The sequence below is a fragment of the Mesoplodon densirostris genome, chromosome 19 (genome assembly GCF_025265405.1).
Source record: "Mesoplodon densirostris isolate mMesDen1 chromosome 19, mMesDen1 primary haplotype, whole genome shotgun sequence".
Classification (NCBI taxonomy): Eukaryota; Metazoa; Chordata; class Mammalia; order Artiodactyla; family Ziphiidae; genus Mesoplodon; species Mesoplodon densirostris.
The window spans coordinates 6,428,632-6,448,718 of NC_082679.1; the positions used below are offsets into that span (position 1 = coordinate 6,428,632).

The 20,087-nt window shown below is 57.9% G+C and overlaps 1 protein-coding gene across 4 annotated transcripts in view; it reads left to right on the forward strand.

Moving 5' to 3' along the window:
- Positions 1–440: 440 nt before the first annotated feature.
- Positions 441–20,087, forward strand: part of SHANK1 (SH3 and multiple ankyrin repeat domains 1) — a 46,333-nt gene continuing 26,686 nt past the window's right edge. For 2 of the 4 annotated variants that reach the window (XM_060083360.1, XM_060083361.1), the window contains exons 1-15: positions 441–852; positions 3,406–3,703; positions 3,907–4,110; positions 4,601–4,672; positions 5,584–5,649; positions 5,970–6,078; positions 6,180–6,331; positions 8,010–8,177; positions 8,639–8,755; positions 13,761–13,838; positions 14,082–14,148; positions 14,398–14,728; positions 15,628–15,821; positions 19,618–19,731; positions 19,910–19,985. In XM_060083360.1, the coding sequence (XP_059939343.1) occupies positions 3,446–3,703; positions 3,907–4,110; positions 4,601–4,672; positions 5,584–5,649; positions 5,970–6,078; positions 6,180–6,331; positions 8,010–8,177; positions 8,639–8,755; positions 13,761–13,838; positions 14,082–14,148; positions 14,398–14,728; positions 15,628–15,821; positions 19,618–19,731; positions 19,910–19,985 (2,006 nt within the window). In that variant the 5' untranslated portion in view covers positions 441–852; positions 3,406–3,445. The remainder of the gene's footprint in view (positions 853–3,405; positions 3,704–3,906; positions 4,111–4,600; positions 4,673–5,583; positions 5,650–5,969; positions 6,079–6,179; positions 6,332–8,009; positions 8,178–8,638; positions 8,756–13,760; positions 13,839–14,081; positions 14,149–14,397; positions 14,729–15,627; positions 15,822–19,617; positions 19,732–19,909; positions 19,986–20,087) is intronic. The other 2 variants (XM_060083362.1, XM_060083363.1) reach the window with 1 other exon arrangement.

The window sequence follows — 20,087 nt, forward strand, 5'->3', positions numbered from 1 at the left end:
GTGTGTGTGTGTGTGTGTGTGTGTGTGTGTGTGTGTGTGTTTGGGGGGATAGGACAGGAATCTGTAGCTCTCACCATCCAATTTGGGCGGGGTAGAGTCTAGCAACAAATATTTAACTGCGCCCTACTGTGTGTAGAGGTGGTGGGGCGATCTGGGAAGGGGCGGTCCTGGGGGCGCGAGGAGAGGTACCCTGGGGGGCGGGTCCCCATCGTCGGGGTACAGGGGCAAGCAGGGGTGGAGTCAGGGTTCGGGGATCCAGGCGGCTGAGAGGAGCGGTGGGGGAGGGGGCGGAGCCGGTGGTGGCGGGGGGGATGGGCGAGGTTTGGGGGCGCGGGGAGGGGCGATGTCTCCTCCGCCGGCTCCCGGAGGGAGGGGAGAGGGCGGAGGGAGGGGAAGGAGGGAGAGAGGGAGGGAGAGAGAGAGAGACAGGGTGAGGGAGAGACAGCGAGAGCGAGAGAGCGAGAAGGGAGGCAGAGGAGGCGCGGAGCTGGCGGCGGCGGCGGCGGCGGCGGCGGCGGCCGGAGGAAGAGGAAGAGGAAGAGCAGGCGGAGACGCGGCGCCCGGAGCCGGCCGGACCGAGCCGGGGGCGGGCTAGCTAAGAGGGGCGCGGCGGCCGCGGCGGAAGGGGGGGCGCTCTGCGGATGGCCAGGTCCGGCCCGCGGGGGGGGTGAGGTCCTCGGACCCCCGCCCGCCCCCCCCGGCCCCCGCCCGCCGCCTCCCCGGGCCCGCTCGCCCTCCGGGGCGGTGGGGCATGGCCTGAGGGTCCCCCGTCTCCGGGGGGGTGGGGGGTGGGGGGAGGGGGGGAGGGGCCGCGGGCGCCGCCGACCGGGACTCAGCAGCCCCGCCAGGCAGGTAAGGGGGCCGAAAACCGGGGGTCTGGGGCAACGGCGGGCCCGGGGCCGCGGGAGGGGGCGGGGGCGCCCCGGACGTCCTTGGCTGAGCGCCGGGCTCCCGGCCCGGGTGTGCGGTGGGGGGGCGGGGGTGTGAGGAGGGGAGCGTGGCCCCGGGCGACGTCAAATTAGGTTACGCCCCGGTCCCCCGTGCCCCGTCCCAGATCGCAGACTTGGTGGGAGGATGCAGCCCCATCCGCCGCCGGCAGAGCCCCCTGCCCGAACCCACCTCCCCGCGCTCCTGGGCCAAGAGCTCGGTCGCTGTACCAGCCTCTTGGCCCTGCCCGGCCACTCCCCCGGCTCGCCCATCCCGGCCCACCTCGGCCCCTCGACCCCTCCTGCGGCCCCACCCCTCGAGGCCCCTTCCCCGGGTCATCCCGGTGCCCATCTCCGCCGGCGGGGCTCTGGGCCTTGGCCTCCTCCGCCCCCTTCGACCCCCTGTAGCTCTTGCTTCGCCTTCCAGGCTCCTCCAGTCCCCTCCCACCCCTTCACAAGCTCCCCCCGATCCCACCCTGTCCCCACTTCCTTCTCCACCGGCCGGCGCGCCCCCTCGGCTCCTGCCCCCGAGTCCCGCTCCCGGGTGCCCCCGCCCCCTCGCCCCGGACCGGGGCTCTCCCCCACCAGCTTCTCGGCCCGCCCCAGCCCCGGCTCCCTCTCCCCGCCTCTCCCCGCCTCTCTCCGCCTCCATTCATTCTCCCGGGCCGGCTCTCGGCCAAGCCAGCCGCCCCCCGTCCCCCCGCAGCCTCCCAGGGCACCCCCCTCCCCTTCTCCCCCCCCCCACCCCGCCGATTCCTCAGCCCCGTCTCAGTACCAGCTGCGTGCCAGCTATTCTTAGCCGCGGAGCGTTTGATTCATGCCGCCCCGGCGGAGTGTGCCCGCTCCCTCCCTCTGGGCCTGAGGGGGAGGGGCCGGGGAGTCGGGGGCCGCCGCACGCGCGGGGGGACCCGGCTAGCTTTGCTTTCAGGCCACTGGCCACCCCATTAGTGCCCGGTTGAGGCTGAGGGCCAGCCAGGGTCAGCGGAGGGGGAGTGGCTGCCAGCCCCAGGTCCGGAGGTGGGATGTGGAGTCGAAGGGTAGGGTAGGAGGAGGCCGGGGTTTCCGCAAGGGTAAAGCAGGGGCAGCTCTGCGGGGTACCTAGAGGGGGAGGGGGCTTCGAAGCCGTGGCCACGCTTGGGGGAGGGGTTGGCCTGCCCACGGTTAGATGCTGGCTCGCCCACAGCTCTTGGAACTCTCCTCCCCGCCACACATTTTGTCTTCCCTCCCCCAACCCCCCAGCCCATCCCCACTCCCCCAAAGTCAGCAGTACCCTCCACTGCTTCCCATCTCCATGGCAACGTGCAGGAGCCGGGCCTGGTGTGGGGGGGAGGGACAAGACCAGACATTCTGGTTTCCGGTGCTAGGGTGGGAGGGGGGGTAGAAAATGAGAGAAAAGGACCCCATCTGGGACTCACCCTTAGAAGACTCCCTCAGGGGCAAAGAATAGTGGGGATCTGGAGAGGATCTCTCACCCCAGTCCCCTGGAGTCTCACCCCCCTTCTTAGCCTCCCTCCCAGCCCCCCAGTCTCCCTCAGAGTGGGGCCACCAGTAGTACCAGGCAATGCCAATCCACCCACCCAGCAGCGCCAGGCCTCAAACACACTCACAGGTCATCTGCAGCCACCGTGCACTGACAGGGTGGCTATCACCTGGACAGCCCTCCCAGGGCCAGCCTCCCCACCCCCACACACCCTCTTAAGATGCCCCCAGAAACTTGCATAGGCAACCTCTTGTGGTTCCCCTGGCACACCCCTTGCATGGTACTCTGCCCCGTGACACCCCCATCCCAGTGCCCCTGCCCCCTGGGACACCGGTTCCCCAGCAGCCCTCTGTACAGATTGTCAGCCACACTTCAGCGAAGTCACCAGCTCCACCCTAGGCTTAAAGCACCTCCCTCTCCCCCTTACTACATCTCAGCCTCACCCCAGTTATCCAGGAGGAAGATGGGAGTATCTCAGGTGAGGGCCCTGGCTGGGGCCAGGAGGGCAGGATGCCGGTGGGTCGCCCACCTGTCTGTCCTCAGCTAATTTTAGCTGCCTTATCCGTGGCCTGGCAAAGTGGGCCAGTAGCTCCCGCGGTGATTCTGCGGTTTCTGGGACACCACCACGCTGGGTCAGCGGCAAAGTGGGGCGCAGGAGGGGTGGGGGGCTGCGAGCAAGGCCAAGGGCAGGGAAGGAGATGTGCAGGCAGCATGGCAGGGTTGTGTGTGTGTGTGTGTGTGTGTGTGTGTGCACGAGAGAGAGAGAGAGAGAGAGAGAGAGAGAGAGAGAGAGAGAGAGAGAGAGAGAGAGAGCGAGAGCACGCGCACGAGCTTGGAGGCCGTAGGAGTGTGGAGTGTCTGGGGGGTGTGTCCAGCCTCCTTCCTGCCTGCCTCGGGCAGGGTGGGGCGGCTGCCCTTGGCCATTTGTCCACTGAGTGCGCCTGTGGCCTCCAGGGGCTCTGGGTCCCTAGTCTGACAGCCGCCTTTGGCCCCCCGCAGCCGCCTGTGATGCTGCCGTCCCCCGTCGCCCCGTGGCCCCATGATGACCCACAGCCCCGCGTCAAGCGAGGACGAGGAGCGCCACAGTGCCAGCGAGTGTCCCGAGGGGGGCTCGGAGTCCGACAGCTCCCCAGACGGGCCTGGGAGAGGCCTCCGGGGGACCCGGGGCCGGGGCAGCGGGGGACCTGGTAGCCTGGCCTCGGTTCGAGGCCTCCAGGGCCGCTCCATGTCTGTCCCAGACGACGCCCACTTCAGCATGATGGTCTTTAGGATTGGCATCCCTGACCTGCACCAGACAGTGAGCCCGCTGGCCGGAGGAGGGGCGGGGCGGGAGAGGGACCCGAGCCTGCACGGGGAGGCCTCTGGTGCTGGGTGTCCTCACACATGGCCCCCAATTTCCAGACCCCCACGTATTGCCCCCAACACCCACTCTGTCCCTGGAATCACCCACAGCCCCTTCCCACACCACCTCAGGCCCCTTCCTGTTGCCTCCCCCACCAGAAATGCCTGCGCTTCAACCCAGATGCCACCATCTGGACAGCCAAGCAGCAGGTGCTCTGTGCCCTGAGCGAAAGCCTGCAGGATGTCCTCAACTATGGCCTGTTCCAGCCAGCCACCTCGGGCCGCGACGCCAACTTCCTGGAGGAGGAGCGGCTGCTGCGGGAGTACCCCCAGTCCTTCGAGAAGGGGGTGCCCTACCTGGAGGTGAGGCCCACCGCCTTCCTGGCCCCTTCACAGATGACAGAAAACGTGTCCTGAGACACATCTGCCCCCTCCCCGTTTATGCTCCCAGCCAAGACCTTGGCAAGGGAAAACTCAGTGGGCTCTTCTGGATTTTGGGGGGCACCTAAGAATCAGAGTCAGAGAGGCCTGAGTTCAAATTACCGTGCGTTCTGCCTCTGACCAGTGGGGTGACCTTGCGCAAGTCATTTTCCAGCCCCAAGCTTCCTGTTTTCTATCAAAGTGGGAAAGGATGCCCAATTACAGTAGGTCTTCTAGAACATTCCCCATGGGGTCCAGACTCCCTAGGGGTTGCAGTCCACATGCCCCTAGTGGCCCAGCACCACTCTGCCCACCCAGCCAAGGCTCTGGGGCTGTTTCCACCCTGACCCAGAGTTGACTCCTGGCTCAGAAGGGGGTCCAGACCCCTGATTTTGAGTCTCTGTCTCTCCCTTTACCCCACCCCTGACCTCAGTTCCGATACAAGACCCGAGTTTACAAACAGACCAACCTGGATGAGAAGCAGCTGGCCAAGTTGCACACGAAGGTGAGAGAACCCTGCTGACACTTGCCCTCCCACCTGGAGCTCCTGGCCCAACCATTTTCTCTCCTGTCTCTTCCCAACAGCCCTCTAAGCCTTCTCTGCCTCTGCCAGGGTCCCCCACTTAACTTGGGATGCTGTGTCACGTTTGGGACAACCCCAAATGCCCCTGCTAACCCTATCATAGCCTTTTTTTTTCTTTTTTTTTTTGCGATACGCGGGCCTCTCACTGTTGTGGCCGCTCCCGTTGTGGAGCACAGGCTCCGGACGCGCAGGCTCAGCAGCCATGGCTCATGGGCCCAGCTGCTCCGCGGCATGTGGGATCTTCCTGGACCGGGGCACGAACCCGCGTCCCCTTCATCAGCAGGCGGACTCTCAACCACTGCGTCACCAGGGAAGCCCCTATCATAGCCTTTTTTATCTCCTCTCTTTCCCCCTTGTGCCTCTGCTCAGGATCACACCATTTCCACCTGGGTCCCACTTTCTTCATCTTTGGATTCTCCCCTCTCATCTCCTAGGTCCCCTATATCCACTCAGGGTCCCCCTTCCTTGGCCTGTGACTCTGACATCTAGTATCCCTCTGCCTAGGGGCTGTTTCATAGACACCCTGCAGTTCCCACAGTGCCAGAACCTAAATCTCTACCAGATCCAAGGATGCTCTCCTCCCCAGACACGTTTATCCTCCTGCTTCCTTGCCCTCCAGTCCTCAGGCTATATGTCCCCTGCATCTCCTCTGGTCCCCTAAAAGCTGGGAAGAAGCCAGGGGGCTGCTTTGGTCAGAAGTGAAGCGAAGGATCCTTGACACTTGGGAAGAAAGCACCCAGGCATCTTCTCATCCCCATCCCCACCCCACCATGCATTTGTCTCTGTCCTCCCCCAAATATTCCATCTGTCCAGACCTCTACCATCCACTGCAGGTGCTTCCAGACACATACGGCCCCCCCGGGTACCTGTGGAGTGGCAGGTCCGAACTGAGCCTCGCTGTGAGTGTGAAATACACACGGGATTTGAAGACTCAGTACCCCCGAAAGTAAAATATCTCATTAATAAATTTCATGTGGATTACCTGTTGAACCAGTAACATTGTAGATGTAGTAGATTAAAAAGAGGTCATTAAAGTGAATTTCAATGTAATTGAAAGTTCCCCTTCCTTTTTAAAAAAACAAAAATGGCGGCTACTAGGGACTTTTCAATGATCTGTGTGGCATCCTGTGTATTTCCACTGGACAGCCCTGCTCCAGAACCCAGCTTTGCTCCCTTCCTCCCTGACCGGCCTGTCTTCTCTCTCTTGTCTATGCCTCAGACGGGGTTGAAGAAGTTCCTGGAGTACGTGCAGCTCGGGACATCCGATAAGGTGGCACGGCTGCTGGACAAGGGGCTGGACCCCAATTATCATGACTCGGATTCAGGAGGTAGGGTGGGGGCCGGGCGCTTTGGGAGGGCTGAAGAGTCAAGAACAAGGCCTAGGGGCTGCATGTGACTGGCCTTTCCCGTGCCCCCCCACCACCACCAGAGACCCCCCTGACGCTGGCTGCCCAGACAGAAGGCTCTGTAGAGGTGATTCGAACCCTGTGCCTGGGCGGGGCCCACATCGACTTCCGGGCCCGGGATGGCATGACAGCGCTACACAAGGCCGCGTGTGCCCGTCACTGCCTCGCTCTCACGGTGAGGTGCCAGATCCTCCCGGGACCCTCCCCAGAGCTCAGAGGCACCCCCAAACTACCACGTTTCTCGCCCAGACTGCATTGGGCCAATTGACCCAGACCCTTCCTCCACCTCTCCGCCATTGCTACTCCTCTGACTGAATCTGATACCCTCCTGGGACCTCCAGGAGCGCCCACCCGCCCCAGCTCAGGGCTCATGATCAGCTGTAGTTGATGGTCACGTGGACCCTTGCCCTACACGCAGGTCGGTCATGTTAATTTCCTGACACCCAGAACTTCTCCATTCCCTCTGACCCAGCTCTACACCAACACCTACCTCTGTCTCCCTGAGTGTAGACTCTCCTGGTGACCTTTAAAATGCAGTGAGCTCCCTGCTGTGCCCCCAGATACAGACCCTCCCCCACACACACCCTGCAGACACAGCTCCTTCATCTGCCTCCTCCAGGCACTGGCCCTCAGCCCCTCCATCTACCCTTTCCAACCTAGCAGCTCATCCCCCAAACACACCCCCTTCTCTCACAACCCCCTCCTCCAGTGCAGCGTCGAGAATGTGCCTTCCCAAATTGACGAGCCTCGTAGACCCTCAAAATACATACACGAAGTCAGCTCGCCCGGTCTAATTTTAAAACGGTCTTCTTTTCCCCCCACCCAAGGGCACTTGATCTATCTTCATACACAGGTCAGGCTAGACCGCCCCCAAAGTTCTTGATAACCACCAGGATTCATAGATTCTCCAGCTTAACGGAGCCTCTTTTGCTTTCTCCAACCCTTTCTTGAAGATCCCTAAACACCGGCCACAAAGGTCTGCCTTACAGCCCTGGAATCGACAGACCCTCTTTATGTACGCCCCTCCCCCAGACCCCGCACCTGCTCGCACCCCACCCCTACCCCCCAGGCCTGCGCTGTCCAATCCAGCAGCCACCAACCACATGGGGCTGTGTAGATGTCAATGGATTCAAATGCTGTAAAATGAAAACTTCCGTTTCTCAGGCTTACTAGCCACATTCAAGCACTCAGTAGCCCACACGCGGCTGCCATACTGGATCGTACGGTTGTAGACTATTTCCATCACCACAAATGTTGCGGATGTTCTGTTGGACAGTGCCACTGCAGACTTTCCTCACGCAGGGCTGCCGCCAGCAAACACGCCTTCCAGGCCCAGAGCTGTTACTTGAGTGGGACCACTCCCTGCCCCCGAGCCCCCAGCCCCTGTGAGGCTGGCCCAAGTGGCTTTAACCCAAGCTTGCCCCCTCCCAGACTTCCTTCTGTGCCTCATCCTCGGGATCCTGGTCCTAATAACACCTCCCACCCAGCCAGGGACCATCCTGCATCCAGACTCCGTTCTCTCATTTGCCCCCAAACCAGCCTGCTGGTTTGAGAGTAGGTGGGCACTGAGGCATTAGGCTCCTTCAATGGCTTACGGAACGTCGTCACCCATGGGGGAAGGTTGGGCAGGATTTCAGAGTGGGAGGGTTCTCTGGAGGCATCTTCCCCATCCCTTCATGGTTCACAGGGATGAGAGGCTCTGAGGGGAAGGACCAGTATCAAGGTCGCTCAAGGGCATCATGGCAGAACCAGCTCTGGCATTGGCCAGTGTGGGTTACCCAGGACTCCCCTCCCCACTGGCCCTTCAGCATGAGCCAGTGCTTGTCTGACTGTCTTCTTTTCTCCCTTCCTAGGCGCTCCTGGATCTTGGGGGTTCCCCCAACTACAAGGACCGCCGGGGGCTGACGCCTCTGTTCCATACGGCTATGGTGGGGGGCGACCCCCGCTGCTGTGAGCTACTCCTGTACAACAGGGCCCAGCTGGGCATAGCTGATGAGAACGGCTGGCAGGAGATCCACCAGGTGCTCCTGACTTGGCCAGGAGGGGCTGGGGGCTGCATGGGTGGTTGCTGGACCCTGAGGGCGCCAGGGATCAGGGACCCCAGTCCAAGCAGCTAGAGGGCTCCAGATGCTGGGGTCCTCACAGAGGGGAGGGGTGGGAGTAGCATGGTCCCCAAAGAGGAAAAGATGAGGGTGTCAACACCGGGACCCTAAAGGGGATGGCTTGGGACCTGGAAACCTCGATCCCTGAGATGAGTGGGGATGGCTTCTCGACCCTCCCGACCCTCCCGAGGAGCCAGCCCAGAGCCCTGGGCCTTGGAATGACTTGTGAAGCTGGCAGCGCGAGTTCCTAAGCAGGAATGGGGGTTGAAAGGAGAGGGGGAGGTGGATGCACAGCTTCCTGACCTCGAGGTGAAGGAGACAGACAGATGCCATGGCCAGGTGGGTCTGTTCCAGCCTCCTCCGCTCCCAATCCTCTCCAGGCCTGCCAGAGGGGCCATTCTCAGCACCTGGAACACCTGCTCTTCTATGGGGCTGAGCCTGGAGCCCAGAACGCCTCGGGGAACACGGCCCTGCACATCTGCGCCCTCTACAATAAGGTCTGCCCTGCAGCACCCGCCCCGGGCCCTCCTCCTGACTTCAGCCTCCCAGCCTCCCTGTGCCCTCTGTTCTTTCACTATTTCATTCATTCATTCAGCAGATATTTCCTGAACACCTTCCCTGTGTCAGGCTCAGACCTGGGTGCTGAGGACACAGTAGTGATTAAGACAGGCAGCCCCTCCATCAAGGGACACACCCTGCCGTTATGATCCCGAGTGTTCAGAGGGCGGTCACCGGGAATCCAGGTCCCTGTGGGAGCCCACATCTGGGCTTGGCCTTGGGGCTGGGGTGAGGGTGGGTCACTGGAAGATGTGCCATCAGTGCTAAGATGAGGAGTTGGCCAAGTAGAAGAGGGCAGAAAGGGTGTCCAGGCAGAGGGCATAGCCTGTGCCAGAAAACCAGAGGGGAGAGAGTCGGGATTGCTCCTGGAAATGCAAGAAACTCCAAGGGTCCTATTTCTTTTATTTTTAATTTCTATTTTATATCTGAGTAGAGCAGACGTTCAATGTTGTGTTCGTTTCAGGTGTACAGCAAAGCGAGTCAGTTATCCGTAGACATGCATCCCTTCTTTTTCAAATTCTTCTCCCATATAGGTTATTACAGAATACTGAGTAGAGTTCCTGTGCTATACAGTAGGTCCCTGTTGATGACCTATTTTACATATAGTAGCGTGTATGTGTTAATCCCTGAGGGTCCTATTTCTAATGGGTCTCCATTCAGCTGCCAGTGGAGCACCACCCACTGCAGGGGACAGGGGAGAGGCCGAACCACAACCCCTGAAGGGGACAAGAGTGTGTCGCAAGTTGTAGCAATTCAGGGCTGGGTGGACAGTCCGCAGTTCAGGAGTTGTGAGTGGAGGTGAGCAGTAAAGAACTGGCTGGCGGGGGCGGGGGGGCGTCTCACGTACCCACTCCAGCTGTGATGTAATGGCCAGTTGGGTTGGCCAGAGCCGAGGCTCTTAGCCTGCTGACCCCGGCCACTTTGCCACCTGTGCACCAGGCGATCCTGGGCAGGTCAGCCCCTGCCTCCGGTGCTTCAGTCTCCCCACCTGCTTCCCAAGGCTCCCTGCCCTTAGACGGTTGCTGCAAGGACTTCGGAGGCCAGGGCCTGGCATGCTGTGGCTGATCCATCAGCCTCTTCCCCCTCCTCCAGGAAGTCTTCCAGAACAGCCCCAGTCCCTTCTGCCTCATCAGAACTTGCAGTGCCAGGATGCGGCAGGTAGCCACGTGCTGCCTTGTGGCAGCAAGCAGTCTGCTCTGCGCCCGCAGAGGGAGAACTCAGAGTTTGTCAGATTGCCGTCACTTCCCCGCCCCCACCCACCGCCAGTGCATCTGTCTTTCCTACTCCCTGACACGGGCCTCGTGTCCGGATTTTCTGACTCAGTAGCCTGTGCACAGGCCAGGATGCCCCAAACAAGTCCCGTCCCCTCTCTGAGGTTCCATCCCGCTCTCCGAAATGAGAATAACGTCAGCTGATGGAAGGGGATGAAAGATCCTGTGTATTAAGTGCTCATCCCCAGAAGGCAGCTATAAAAATAAGTATTATTATTATCATTATCATTTCCATTATCAATCAGGATGAGGTCAGGAGACAGAAACCATTACCTCTGAATAGGGAATCAGTAATTCAGTAATCTGAATAGGGAAAATGTAGCATGTATATAGTTATACAGAGGGAACAATTACTCTAAGCGGGTCAGGTGAGCCAGCCACTTCCCCACCTTGTGCTTCTCCTTTCTCATCTGTGAAATGGGTCAGTAACACCTACGTTGCAAAGGATCAAGGGTGTGAATGTTTTGCTTGCTCTCGGCATGGTGCTTAGCAAATAGATGCTTGACAAATGCAAGTTCTTTTCCGACTTTCTCTCCCCTTGTCTTCCCTCCCAGACTTTAAGCTTCCCAAGGCCCAGAGCTGGGTCTGAAAGATTTCCTCCCTCTCTGCCCCTCTGGCCTCCTGGCATGCCCATCTAGCCTCTGGTGGTGAAGATCAGGCCCCTGTCCGGGCTGTGAGCTCCTCAGGGGTAGGGCCTAAGTCTGATCAATCGCTCTGTCCCAAGGCCCCAGAATATAGTAGGCTTAGATGTATCTTTGTTGAATGAATGATTGAATGAATGATGGATCAGATGCCTTGAATTTCCCCCAAGACCACGCACAGCACCCAGCTCAGAACATTCAACAGGTATTTGCTTTGAGATAGATTGAATGACTCCATGAATGAATGAATGACGAACGAATTGAATTTTGAATGACTCAGCGCCACATCCCCCATCCTCATCCTTTCCGTGCACATTTCTTGAGCACCTACTGTGTGCCCGATTGTGAGATGAATCAGACACCGCACGGCGCCTGTCCTCGGGAGGGTGGGGGGAGTTCACAGTCTGGTGAAGAGGCAGATGTGTAAACAAATAATTGCAATACAGTGAGATAAGTGCGAGCCCACCAGTAAATATGAGGTTCTCTAGGAGAGTAGTGAATTGCTGGTTAAGCTGAAAGAGATGCTCTGGGCCTGTGCTAGGCAAGGCGGCAGTGGGGGCTGGCAGATATGCAAAAACACACATGGCACTAATTTACAGTCTAGCTGGGGAGACGGCACGTGCACACATGGACACACACACTCGCACTCACAAACACATCCAGAAAACGAACCAGGCTAACTTTGTTGTCCAGTCGGAGGACCACTGGACTTGGGCAATCGGAGTTGTGCTTTCACAGGAGATAGATGAGCACTAAGATTAGAAGGCTTGGTTTGAGTCCTAGCTGCCCCACTGACTGGCTGTGTGACCTTGGCCATGGATTTGCCCTCTCTGAGCCTGTCCTGTAGGATGGACCCGTACAAGCATCCTTGATGGGCTTGTCACGTGAAGAGGGTGAGACCAAGCAGGTGTTTTGTGAATTCTGGTTAAATTAGCATCTTGGGGATCTGGAGTGGAGCTGAGCTGGGGGCCAGGTTGCGTTTGGCCAGGCCAAGATGAAGGGAGAGGACGTTCCCTCATCCAGCAAGTGTTTATCGAACAGCTCTTAGGGGCCAAGCACTATGCCAGGTGGTGGGTGCCACAGACAAAACCATGCCTCTCTGAAACGGACAATGTGGTGGGGGAGAGATGCTAGAGACGAATAAAATAGAAATATAATTTCAGAGAGGCAGTGTTATGAAGAAAATGAGTTAATTCTGGCTTAGAAGAATGCCCGGCACATAGCAGGTATCATGTAAATTAAAATAAAGCAGGGAACAGGACAAGGGGTTATTTTCCACAGGGTAGTCAGAGGGACCTTTTCTGAAGAAGTGGCATCTGAGCAAAAACATGAATCAAGTGGGAAAGTGAGAAAGTGAGCTGTACAGAGATCTAGGGGCAGAGAATTCCAAGCAGAGGAAGCAGCAGGTGCAAAGGCCCTGGGGCAGGAGCGTGCTTGTCAGAGTAAGGAGGCCAGTGTGGCTGGAGCATGGGGAGCAAGGAAAAGTGGTAGAAGATGAAGTTGGTGAGGCTGGGGGGTGGGGGGGCAGGGCAGGCAGATCAGCAGGGACCTCCTAGGCCAGGGCAAAGACATTGGGTCTGACCCAAAGCGTGAGAGAGAGTGACATGTTGTGATTGACATTGGTAAGGAATTGATCTGGATGTGGATGACATCCCTTCCCCCACTGCCCGACCCTGGCCCCACTGCCCCCTTCCTTCTGGGTCTAGCAGAGTGTGTGATTAGAGCAAAGGCTTTGGGAGTCAGAAAAAGCTGGGTTCAAATCCAAGTGCTGATCATCACCAGCCACACGACCTTGAGCTACTTTTGAAGCCTTAGTTTCCTCATCTGTAAAATGGGGACAATAATTTCCATCTCTTGGAATTGTTGGGCCCTTCGGTGGCTACCTCCTCAAAAGTGCTGAGCACCAGACATGCAACATAGTAAGCCCTCCAAGAGGTTTGAATTAGTGGCTCTCAAACTGGGCTTCTGCCTCCGAGGGGACATTTGGCAATGTCTGCAGACATTCTTGGTTGTCATGACTGGGGAGGGGAGTGCTACTGGCATCTAGTGGTAGAGCCCAGGGATGCTGCTCAAAGCCCTACAATGCGCAGGATGACACACACCACCACCTCCACCCCCGCTACAAAAACTTGTCTGGGCCCTAAATGCCAGTAGTGCTGAAGATGAAAACCCCTGATTGGGAGGTTGGGGTTAGCAGATGCAAACTGCTATATATAAAATGGATAAACAACAAGGTCTTACTGTATAGCACAGAGAACTATAGTCAGTCTCCTATGATAAACTATAATGGAAAAGAATATAATTTTACAAAAGGATATGTGTGTATGTGTAACTGAACTGAATCACTTTGCTGTACAGCAGTAATTAACACAACATAGTAAATCAACTATACTTCAATAAAATAATAATAATAATAAAGAAAACCCCTGGTTTAGGTTAGTGCTGTCCGATAGGCTAAAATCTAAGTCACGTGTAATTTTAAATGTCTCAGGAGCCACTTTTAAAAAAAGGAAAAAACAAACAGGTGACATTAATTTTAGTAGCATATTTTACTTAACCCAGTGTATCCAAAATATCCTTTCAATGTGTAATCAGTATAAAAATTATTAGAGGGACTTCCCTGGTGATCCAGTGGTTGAGACTTCTCCTTCTAATGCAGGGGGTGTGGGTTCGATCCCTGGTCTGGGAGCTAAGATCCCACATGCCTTGTGGCCGAGGAACCAAAACATAAATCAGAAGCAATATTTTAACAAATTCAATAAGGACTTTTTAAAAAATGAAAAAAAAATATTAGAGATGTTTAAATTACGTTTTTCATGCCAAGTCCTTGAAATCCGGTGTGTATTTTGTAAGCACAGCACCTCTCAGTTTGGACCGGCCACATTTAAAGGGCAAGTGGCTGCTGTCCGGGGCAGGACGGGTTTCCATCAGATGGTTCTGGAAGTTCTTAGCACAGTGTCTGTGTCCACTCATGGTTACCTTAACTGTTTTTTTTTTTTTTTTTCCTTTCACCCTGTGCCACTGACCATCAGGAGACCTGTGCTAGGATCCTCCTCTATCGAGGAGCTGACAAGGATGTGAAGAATAACAGCGGCCAGACCCCCTTCCAGGTCTGGGGCTGTCGGGGCTGGTTGGGAGGGGGCATGAAGAACACAGAGGGGGTAAGGGAGGTGGGAGACTTTGGGGTACTGGGAGGGAGGCCCTTGGTCTGGGAGAGGAGGAAGGACGAAGTTACGGGGTGAAGGTGTGGGGGGACAGCGGCCAGAGACCTCACAGTGTTTCCTGCTTCTTCCCTCTCTCTCTGTCTCTTTCTCTCTCCTCCTTGGGCTCCCTGTACCCACCCCCCCCGCCAGGTGGCAGTGATTGCTGGGAATTTTGAACTTGGGGAGCTGATCCGAAACCATCGAGAACAGGACGTGGGTGAGTGAGCTAAGGGGAGAAGCTGGGGGCCTGGGGGGTGCGTGGTGGGATTGGGGAGTCAGCGAACCTGATTTGGGGGCCAGGATGGGATCCAATACACCTGAGCGGCGGCAGGGGTGGGGTTCCAGGCACCCCACTCTTTCTTATCTCTGTCTTTCTCCCCTCACGCTCCCCCCACCATCTCTCGCCCGTATGCCCTCCCCACCTGCCTCTGCCTCCCTCTGCCCTCCTGCCACCATGCCCCCTCAGTGCCCTTCCAGGAGTCCCCCAAGTACGCAGCCCGGCGACGGGGAACCCCCGGCGTGGGGCTGACGGTGCCCCCCGCGCTGCTGCGGGCCAACAGTGATACCAGCATGGCCCTGCCTGACTGGATGGTGTTCGCCGCCCCGGGGACCTCGTCTGCTGGGGCCCCCGGCCCTACCTCAGGGCCCCAGGGCCAGTCGCAGCCCTCGGCCCCCAGCACCAAGCTCAGCAGTGGGACCCTCCGAAGTGCCAGCAGCCCCCGGGGCGCCCGGGCCCGCTCCCCATCCCGAGGGAGGCACCCCGAGGAGGCCAAGAGGCAGCCCCGTGGACGGCCCAGGTAGGGGAGGGCTCAGCCCTGATGCCACAGACCCCACCCCAGCCAGATCCCTTCCTCAGAGCCACAGCTCCTTGCCCCACCCCGGGCCAGCCCAGCTGCCTTCCTCCTGTCCCACATATGGCTGGTCCCCCATCCATCCACCTCACTGGTCCCAACCTCAGACTACCAGATCCCTCTCCTCACCCTTGAGGAGGTGAGGGCATCGTGAGCCACAGTCTTGCACCCATGTCCAAGTGCACCAACGTTTAGCTGAGCACCTGCTCCATGGGCCTGGGCGGGAGGTGCCCCAAAGAAATGTTGGACAGACAGAAAGACTGGGCAAGGTGAGGGGAAGCCAAACAGAGAGGGGGTGGGCGAGGGAGTCGGGGAGGAGTTTCCAAGCTTGGAGATGAGACCAGAGGTGGGGAGGATGGGCAGGGGGCATGCTGGGGTAAAGAGGCCAGGCTGGCTAGAGGAGGACGGGAAGGGGGTGCTGAGGCTGGCCAGCCTGTCCTGAGGACGTGGGCGGGAGGAAGATCATGGCGGGTTGGGGATGGCAGGCAGAGGAGTTGGGCTCAACCCAGGAGGAAGCTGGGAGTCGCTGAAGGCTTGAGAGCCAGGGACGACACAGTCAGAGCTCAGCTTCAGGAAGCTGCATCAGGCAGGGCATGCAGGACCGTGGGAGGGGACAGAGCTGGAAGCCAGGAGGCAGGAAAGAGGGCTGGAGCCAGGGGCAACGGCAGCCCGGCAGGGGGACCCCCCAGGTGCCCTCTTTCCCTGAGGACGCCAGAGCCGGAAAAGGCACTCAGACCCCCTCCCACTCGGATGCTCCATCTCCCCCCGACCCAAGGACCCCTGTTCTCCCAGAGGTGCCCCCTCCCTCCACTCTCCCCTGCCTCTCACACCCTCTGTGTATGCAGCTCCAGCGGGACACCCCGGGAAGGGCCAGCTGGGGGCACAGGGGGCTCCGGGGGCCCCGGGGGCTCCCTGGGCAGCCGCGGGAGACGCCGGAAGCTCTACTCAGCGGTCCCCGGACGTTCCTTCATGGCTGTGAAGTCCTACCAGGCCCAAGCCGAGGGGGAGATCTCCCTGAGCAAGGGCGAGAAGATCAAAGGTAAAGGGGCAGGGCCCGGCTGGGCTGTGGACAAGGGTCAGGCAGGTGAACTAACCCTTCAGGAAGGGTCAGTGACAAACAGTTCTCCAGCACCTAGAATGTCCAGTGAACGCCGGCGACCTCAGAGAGACCTAGATGCCCCTTCCGCCTCGGAGGAGCATAGAGCGTAGCTGGGATGAGGCCATCAGGCGGTGGTGTCCGGGCAAGAGAGGGGCGATGAGCATTTGTGGGAAGCTGACGCCAGCGGGCACGGCCGGAGCACTTCCCCTGCGAGGTCCCATCTCGCTCCCGACCGCCCTTCCAGGCAGCTGTCAGGAGCCCATCGTACAGTTGAAGGAGCAGGGGCTCACATGGGTGAAATGACTTGCCTGAGGTCCCCAAGCTGAGCCCAGGGTCTTTCCCGCTACCGTGTTTGGAGAGTGAGGCCACGCCGCCTTGAGTTTACCTCCTGCCTCTGCCAGGACTTCTCATCTGAGACACGGGGTGGTGCCTACTTCCCTGGGCTCTGATGAGACGGCCAGTGTGCGAAGCCCGGTCCGTGCTGAGGGCTCCCTAAATAGAGGCTGCTGTCATGGGGCTTTGCCTCTCTTCGGTTTTCCTGTCTTCATCTGTAAAACCATGCCAGTATCCCCCACGTGCAGACTTCGCCCCTCGCAGGGCCGTGGATGCGTGTTCTTGGAGAGGATGGTGCTTTGGAGACAGGAAGTGCCCTGCAGTAGTTAATTCGAGATGGGGGAGCAATTCTTTGCCCGACTCTAGGCTTGCAGAGGAGCCAAGTAGCGTAGTGGTTGAGAGCCAGGCTGATCGGGTTCAAATCCCAGCTCCACCACTTCTTAGCGGGGCGACCTCAGGTGAGTGACTTCTCTGGGCCTCAGTTTCCTTGTCTGTACAATGGGACCCTTGCGAGGATTAGAGTCAGTTCTTGTAAAGCCCTTAGAACAGTGATTCTCACATAATAAGTGCCAGCTGTCACTACCATAAGCGACCCCCACTACGGGCACTTAGAAGAGAGAGACCCTGGGCACCGAGGAAGCTGGGGGAGGGGGGTGTCCTCCCAAAGGAGACAGAGTTTTAAGTGGGCCTCGAAGCATGTGCAGGGATCAGAGTATCAGGCAGGCTGTGTAATTGCATCTCTTTTGTAGTCTGTCTCCCTATCGCCTGAGTTCCTGAAGACAAGGTCACATGTCACCAGGGGCTGGGTCACCAGGGCCCAGTTTAGTGTCCCAGCACACAGGAAGCCTCAGTGCACACCTGCTGAGTGAAGGGATGAATGGATGAATGATCAAATGCCCGAGTTAACTGTGGGAGGCAGGGGCAGTGCCTCTGGAGGCACCGTGCCTGGGGAGCAAGTGTATGGGGGTGTATGTTTGTGTGGGGGGGGTCTGGGGGGGGGTCAGGTCTGTGCTTTGAAGGATGCAAAAGAAGAAAGGGAAGCTGAGGCCAAGTGTGAGGGACCTTCTCACAGGCAGAGGGCCATGGGCTGTATCTTCCATGTGTCTTTTTGAATGTCAAGCCCAGCAATTCTATGCATTGCCCTGTTTTCATATCCTTTCCTTTCATTAAAAGATGCTTAATTGCCTCAAAGCACAGCCAACATCCACAACGTCACTGACCTTTGCCACAGCAAAGGTAGCAGGTTCCCTCTGCTCTCAGAACCAAAGCCTAGGGCCTGAGCCTGGCCTGCGAGGCCCTCCTCTGCCCGCCCACCACCCTCACCTCTTGCTACTCTTTCTTTCACCCACAGGGTTCCAGGGACCTCATCCTCCTCTCCATTCCTCAGATGCCCCAAGTCCGTTTTTTCTTTTTGTTTTTTGTTTTAGTTTATTTATTATTTATTTTTGGCTGTGTTGGGTCTTTGTTGCTGCACACAGGCTTTCTCTAGTTGCGGCGAGCGGGGGACACTCTTCGCTGAGGTGCGCGGGCTTCTCACTGCGGTGGCCTCTCTTGTTGCGGAGCACGAGCTCTAGGTGCGCGGGCTTCAGTAGTTGTGGCATGCAGGCTCAATAGTTGTGGCTCCCGGGCTCTGGAGCGCAGGCTCGGTTGTTGTGGTGCACGGGCTTAGCTGCTCCGAGGCATGTGGGATCTTCCCGTACCAGGGCTCGAAACTGTGTCCCCTGCATTGGCAGGCGGATTCTTAACCACTGCGCCACCAGGGAAGTCCTCCAAGTCCTTTTCCACAATGAACCCTTTGCACATGCTGTTACTTCTGCCTGGAAAACCTTTCCTTCCTCTCTTTGCCTCCTGTACTCCTAGCATCCTTCAGGTCTCAGCCTATATGTCACATCCTCTGAGACACCTTCGTGGTCCCCCTTTGCCAGCGGATTTATATACTCCCATCTGGCCTTTCTCCAAATACCCCTTCCTTTGTCCCTCAAGCGTTGACGTCAATTTCCAATCATGGGGTCACTTGGAGAGTTATACCTCTAATGGCTGCCAGTCTGGAAGCTCTGTGAGGGCAGGAACCACATTTAGTGTGTCCAACAGCTCTACCCAGTTCCTAGCCTGAGGTCTGACTCATGACTGGCACTAAATACATATTTGTTCAGTGAACAAATGATTGATTCCAAGACCACCCAGCCAGGCATGGCAGAGCTAGCCAAGAACCCAGACGCCTTGACACACATCTCCTGGTCTCTTCCATGACTTTGAACATCTCCTCCATTTGGTTTCCCCAGACCCTCTCAGAGGAGGTGTTTTGTGCAGGGAAAAGCGTCAGATGGCCCCAACCCCAATCCTAGCGTGGCTTGAGCCATCCCTGGGCAAGAGATTGTTCTGCTCTAGCTTCAACTTCATCTTTGAAATGGGAAATCAGTTGTTACCTACCAGGTAGGTGTAAGGATGAAGTGAGCAAAGGATGTGAAGGGCCGAGTGGGAACAGAGCTGTGAAAGATGCTGGAGAGATGCATGACTTTGGGCTTGTTACCACTGCCCTCATCATCATCAGAAACAGCAGCCGCAAAGTGCTGGAACAGAGAGGTAGCAAAACATGAATGACTAAAAATATCAGCTCTGGAAACAGCACCGTGTTCAAATCCAGGCTCTGTCGACTGCAAGCTGCAAAACCTTGAGCAGTTGACCTCGGCTCTCTGAGCCTCAGTTTCTCCACCAGTAAGATGGGGTGAATGAAAGTGTCCCCTCCCCACTTAGGGTCCTGGCCCCGAGCGAGAGCTGGATAAACATTAGCTTCCCCTGCTGCCCCTCTTTGCTGTCGGTCAGTGTGTGCTTGATGGTTAGGGGGTGAGGGTGGCAGGAAGTGGCCTCCAGTAACGAGCGGTGGAGAGAAGGAAAGAGGTGGTTCTAGTGTCCCTTCTAGAGCCAGCGGAAGCAAAGAGAAATGGAGGGGTCTGGGAACATCTGACAAAAGATTAAGTGGCAAGGAGACTGCAGGAGGTGGCAGGGGCAGTGATGGGGGTGTAGAACTTGACCTAGGAGCCTAGGAGGGTTTAGGGAAATTTGGGCATAACTGAGTTGTGCCTGGCTACCAGGGGAGATGAGAAGCAGTGGTGGACGCGTCCCTAACCTCCAAGGACCACGTCGTGGGACACAGCCCTTTGCCCCAGTGCCATTTTGATGTCCCCACTGGGTCCAGGAAGCTAGTATGCAGAAGCGACATGACTTGTACCTCCTCCTTCCCCCTTGCCCCTTTCTTGGACATTTATTAAGGATGCCCTTGGGCCAGGTTCTGTGCTAGGTGCTGAGAATTCTGGAAAGCCTGTGCATCGAGTGTTGGGAGCGGGTGGGGGTGTGGGCAGCACAGAAATGTAGAAATGTTTCTATGTCCCTGCTCCCCATCTAGTGCTTAGCATTGGGGAAGGAGGCTTCTGGGAAGGCCAGGTCAAAGGTCGCGTTGGCTGGTTCCCCTCTGACTGCCTGGAAGAGGTGGCCAACCGCTCCCAGGAGGCAAAGCAAGGTAACGAGGAACCCCCAATTGTCCCCGATTTACTCTAGGTTCTCATGTCCCTTCCCTTCCTCCTCCTGATGGGGGTGGGGTGCTGGGAGGTAGATGGGAAGGCTTGGGTCAGGACCCCAGGGGGTGGGCCCATGGTTTCCAGAGTGAAGGTCCAAGGTCATCCTTTGTCCCCCTGCAGAAAGCCGAAGTGACAAGGCAAAGAGACTATTCCGGCATTATACCGTGGGCTCCTACGACAGCTTTGATGCCCCAAGGTAAATGTCCTTACACCCTCGGGCGCCCCCCCACCCCAACTCCCTTACACGCCGCCTTTTAAATACTTCCACCGCCTCTAAGCCCCCTTTCTAATCTGCTCC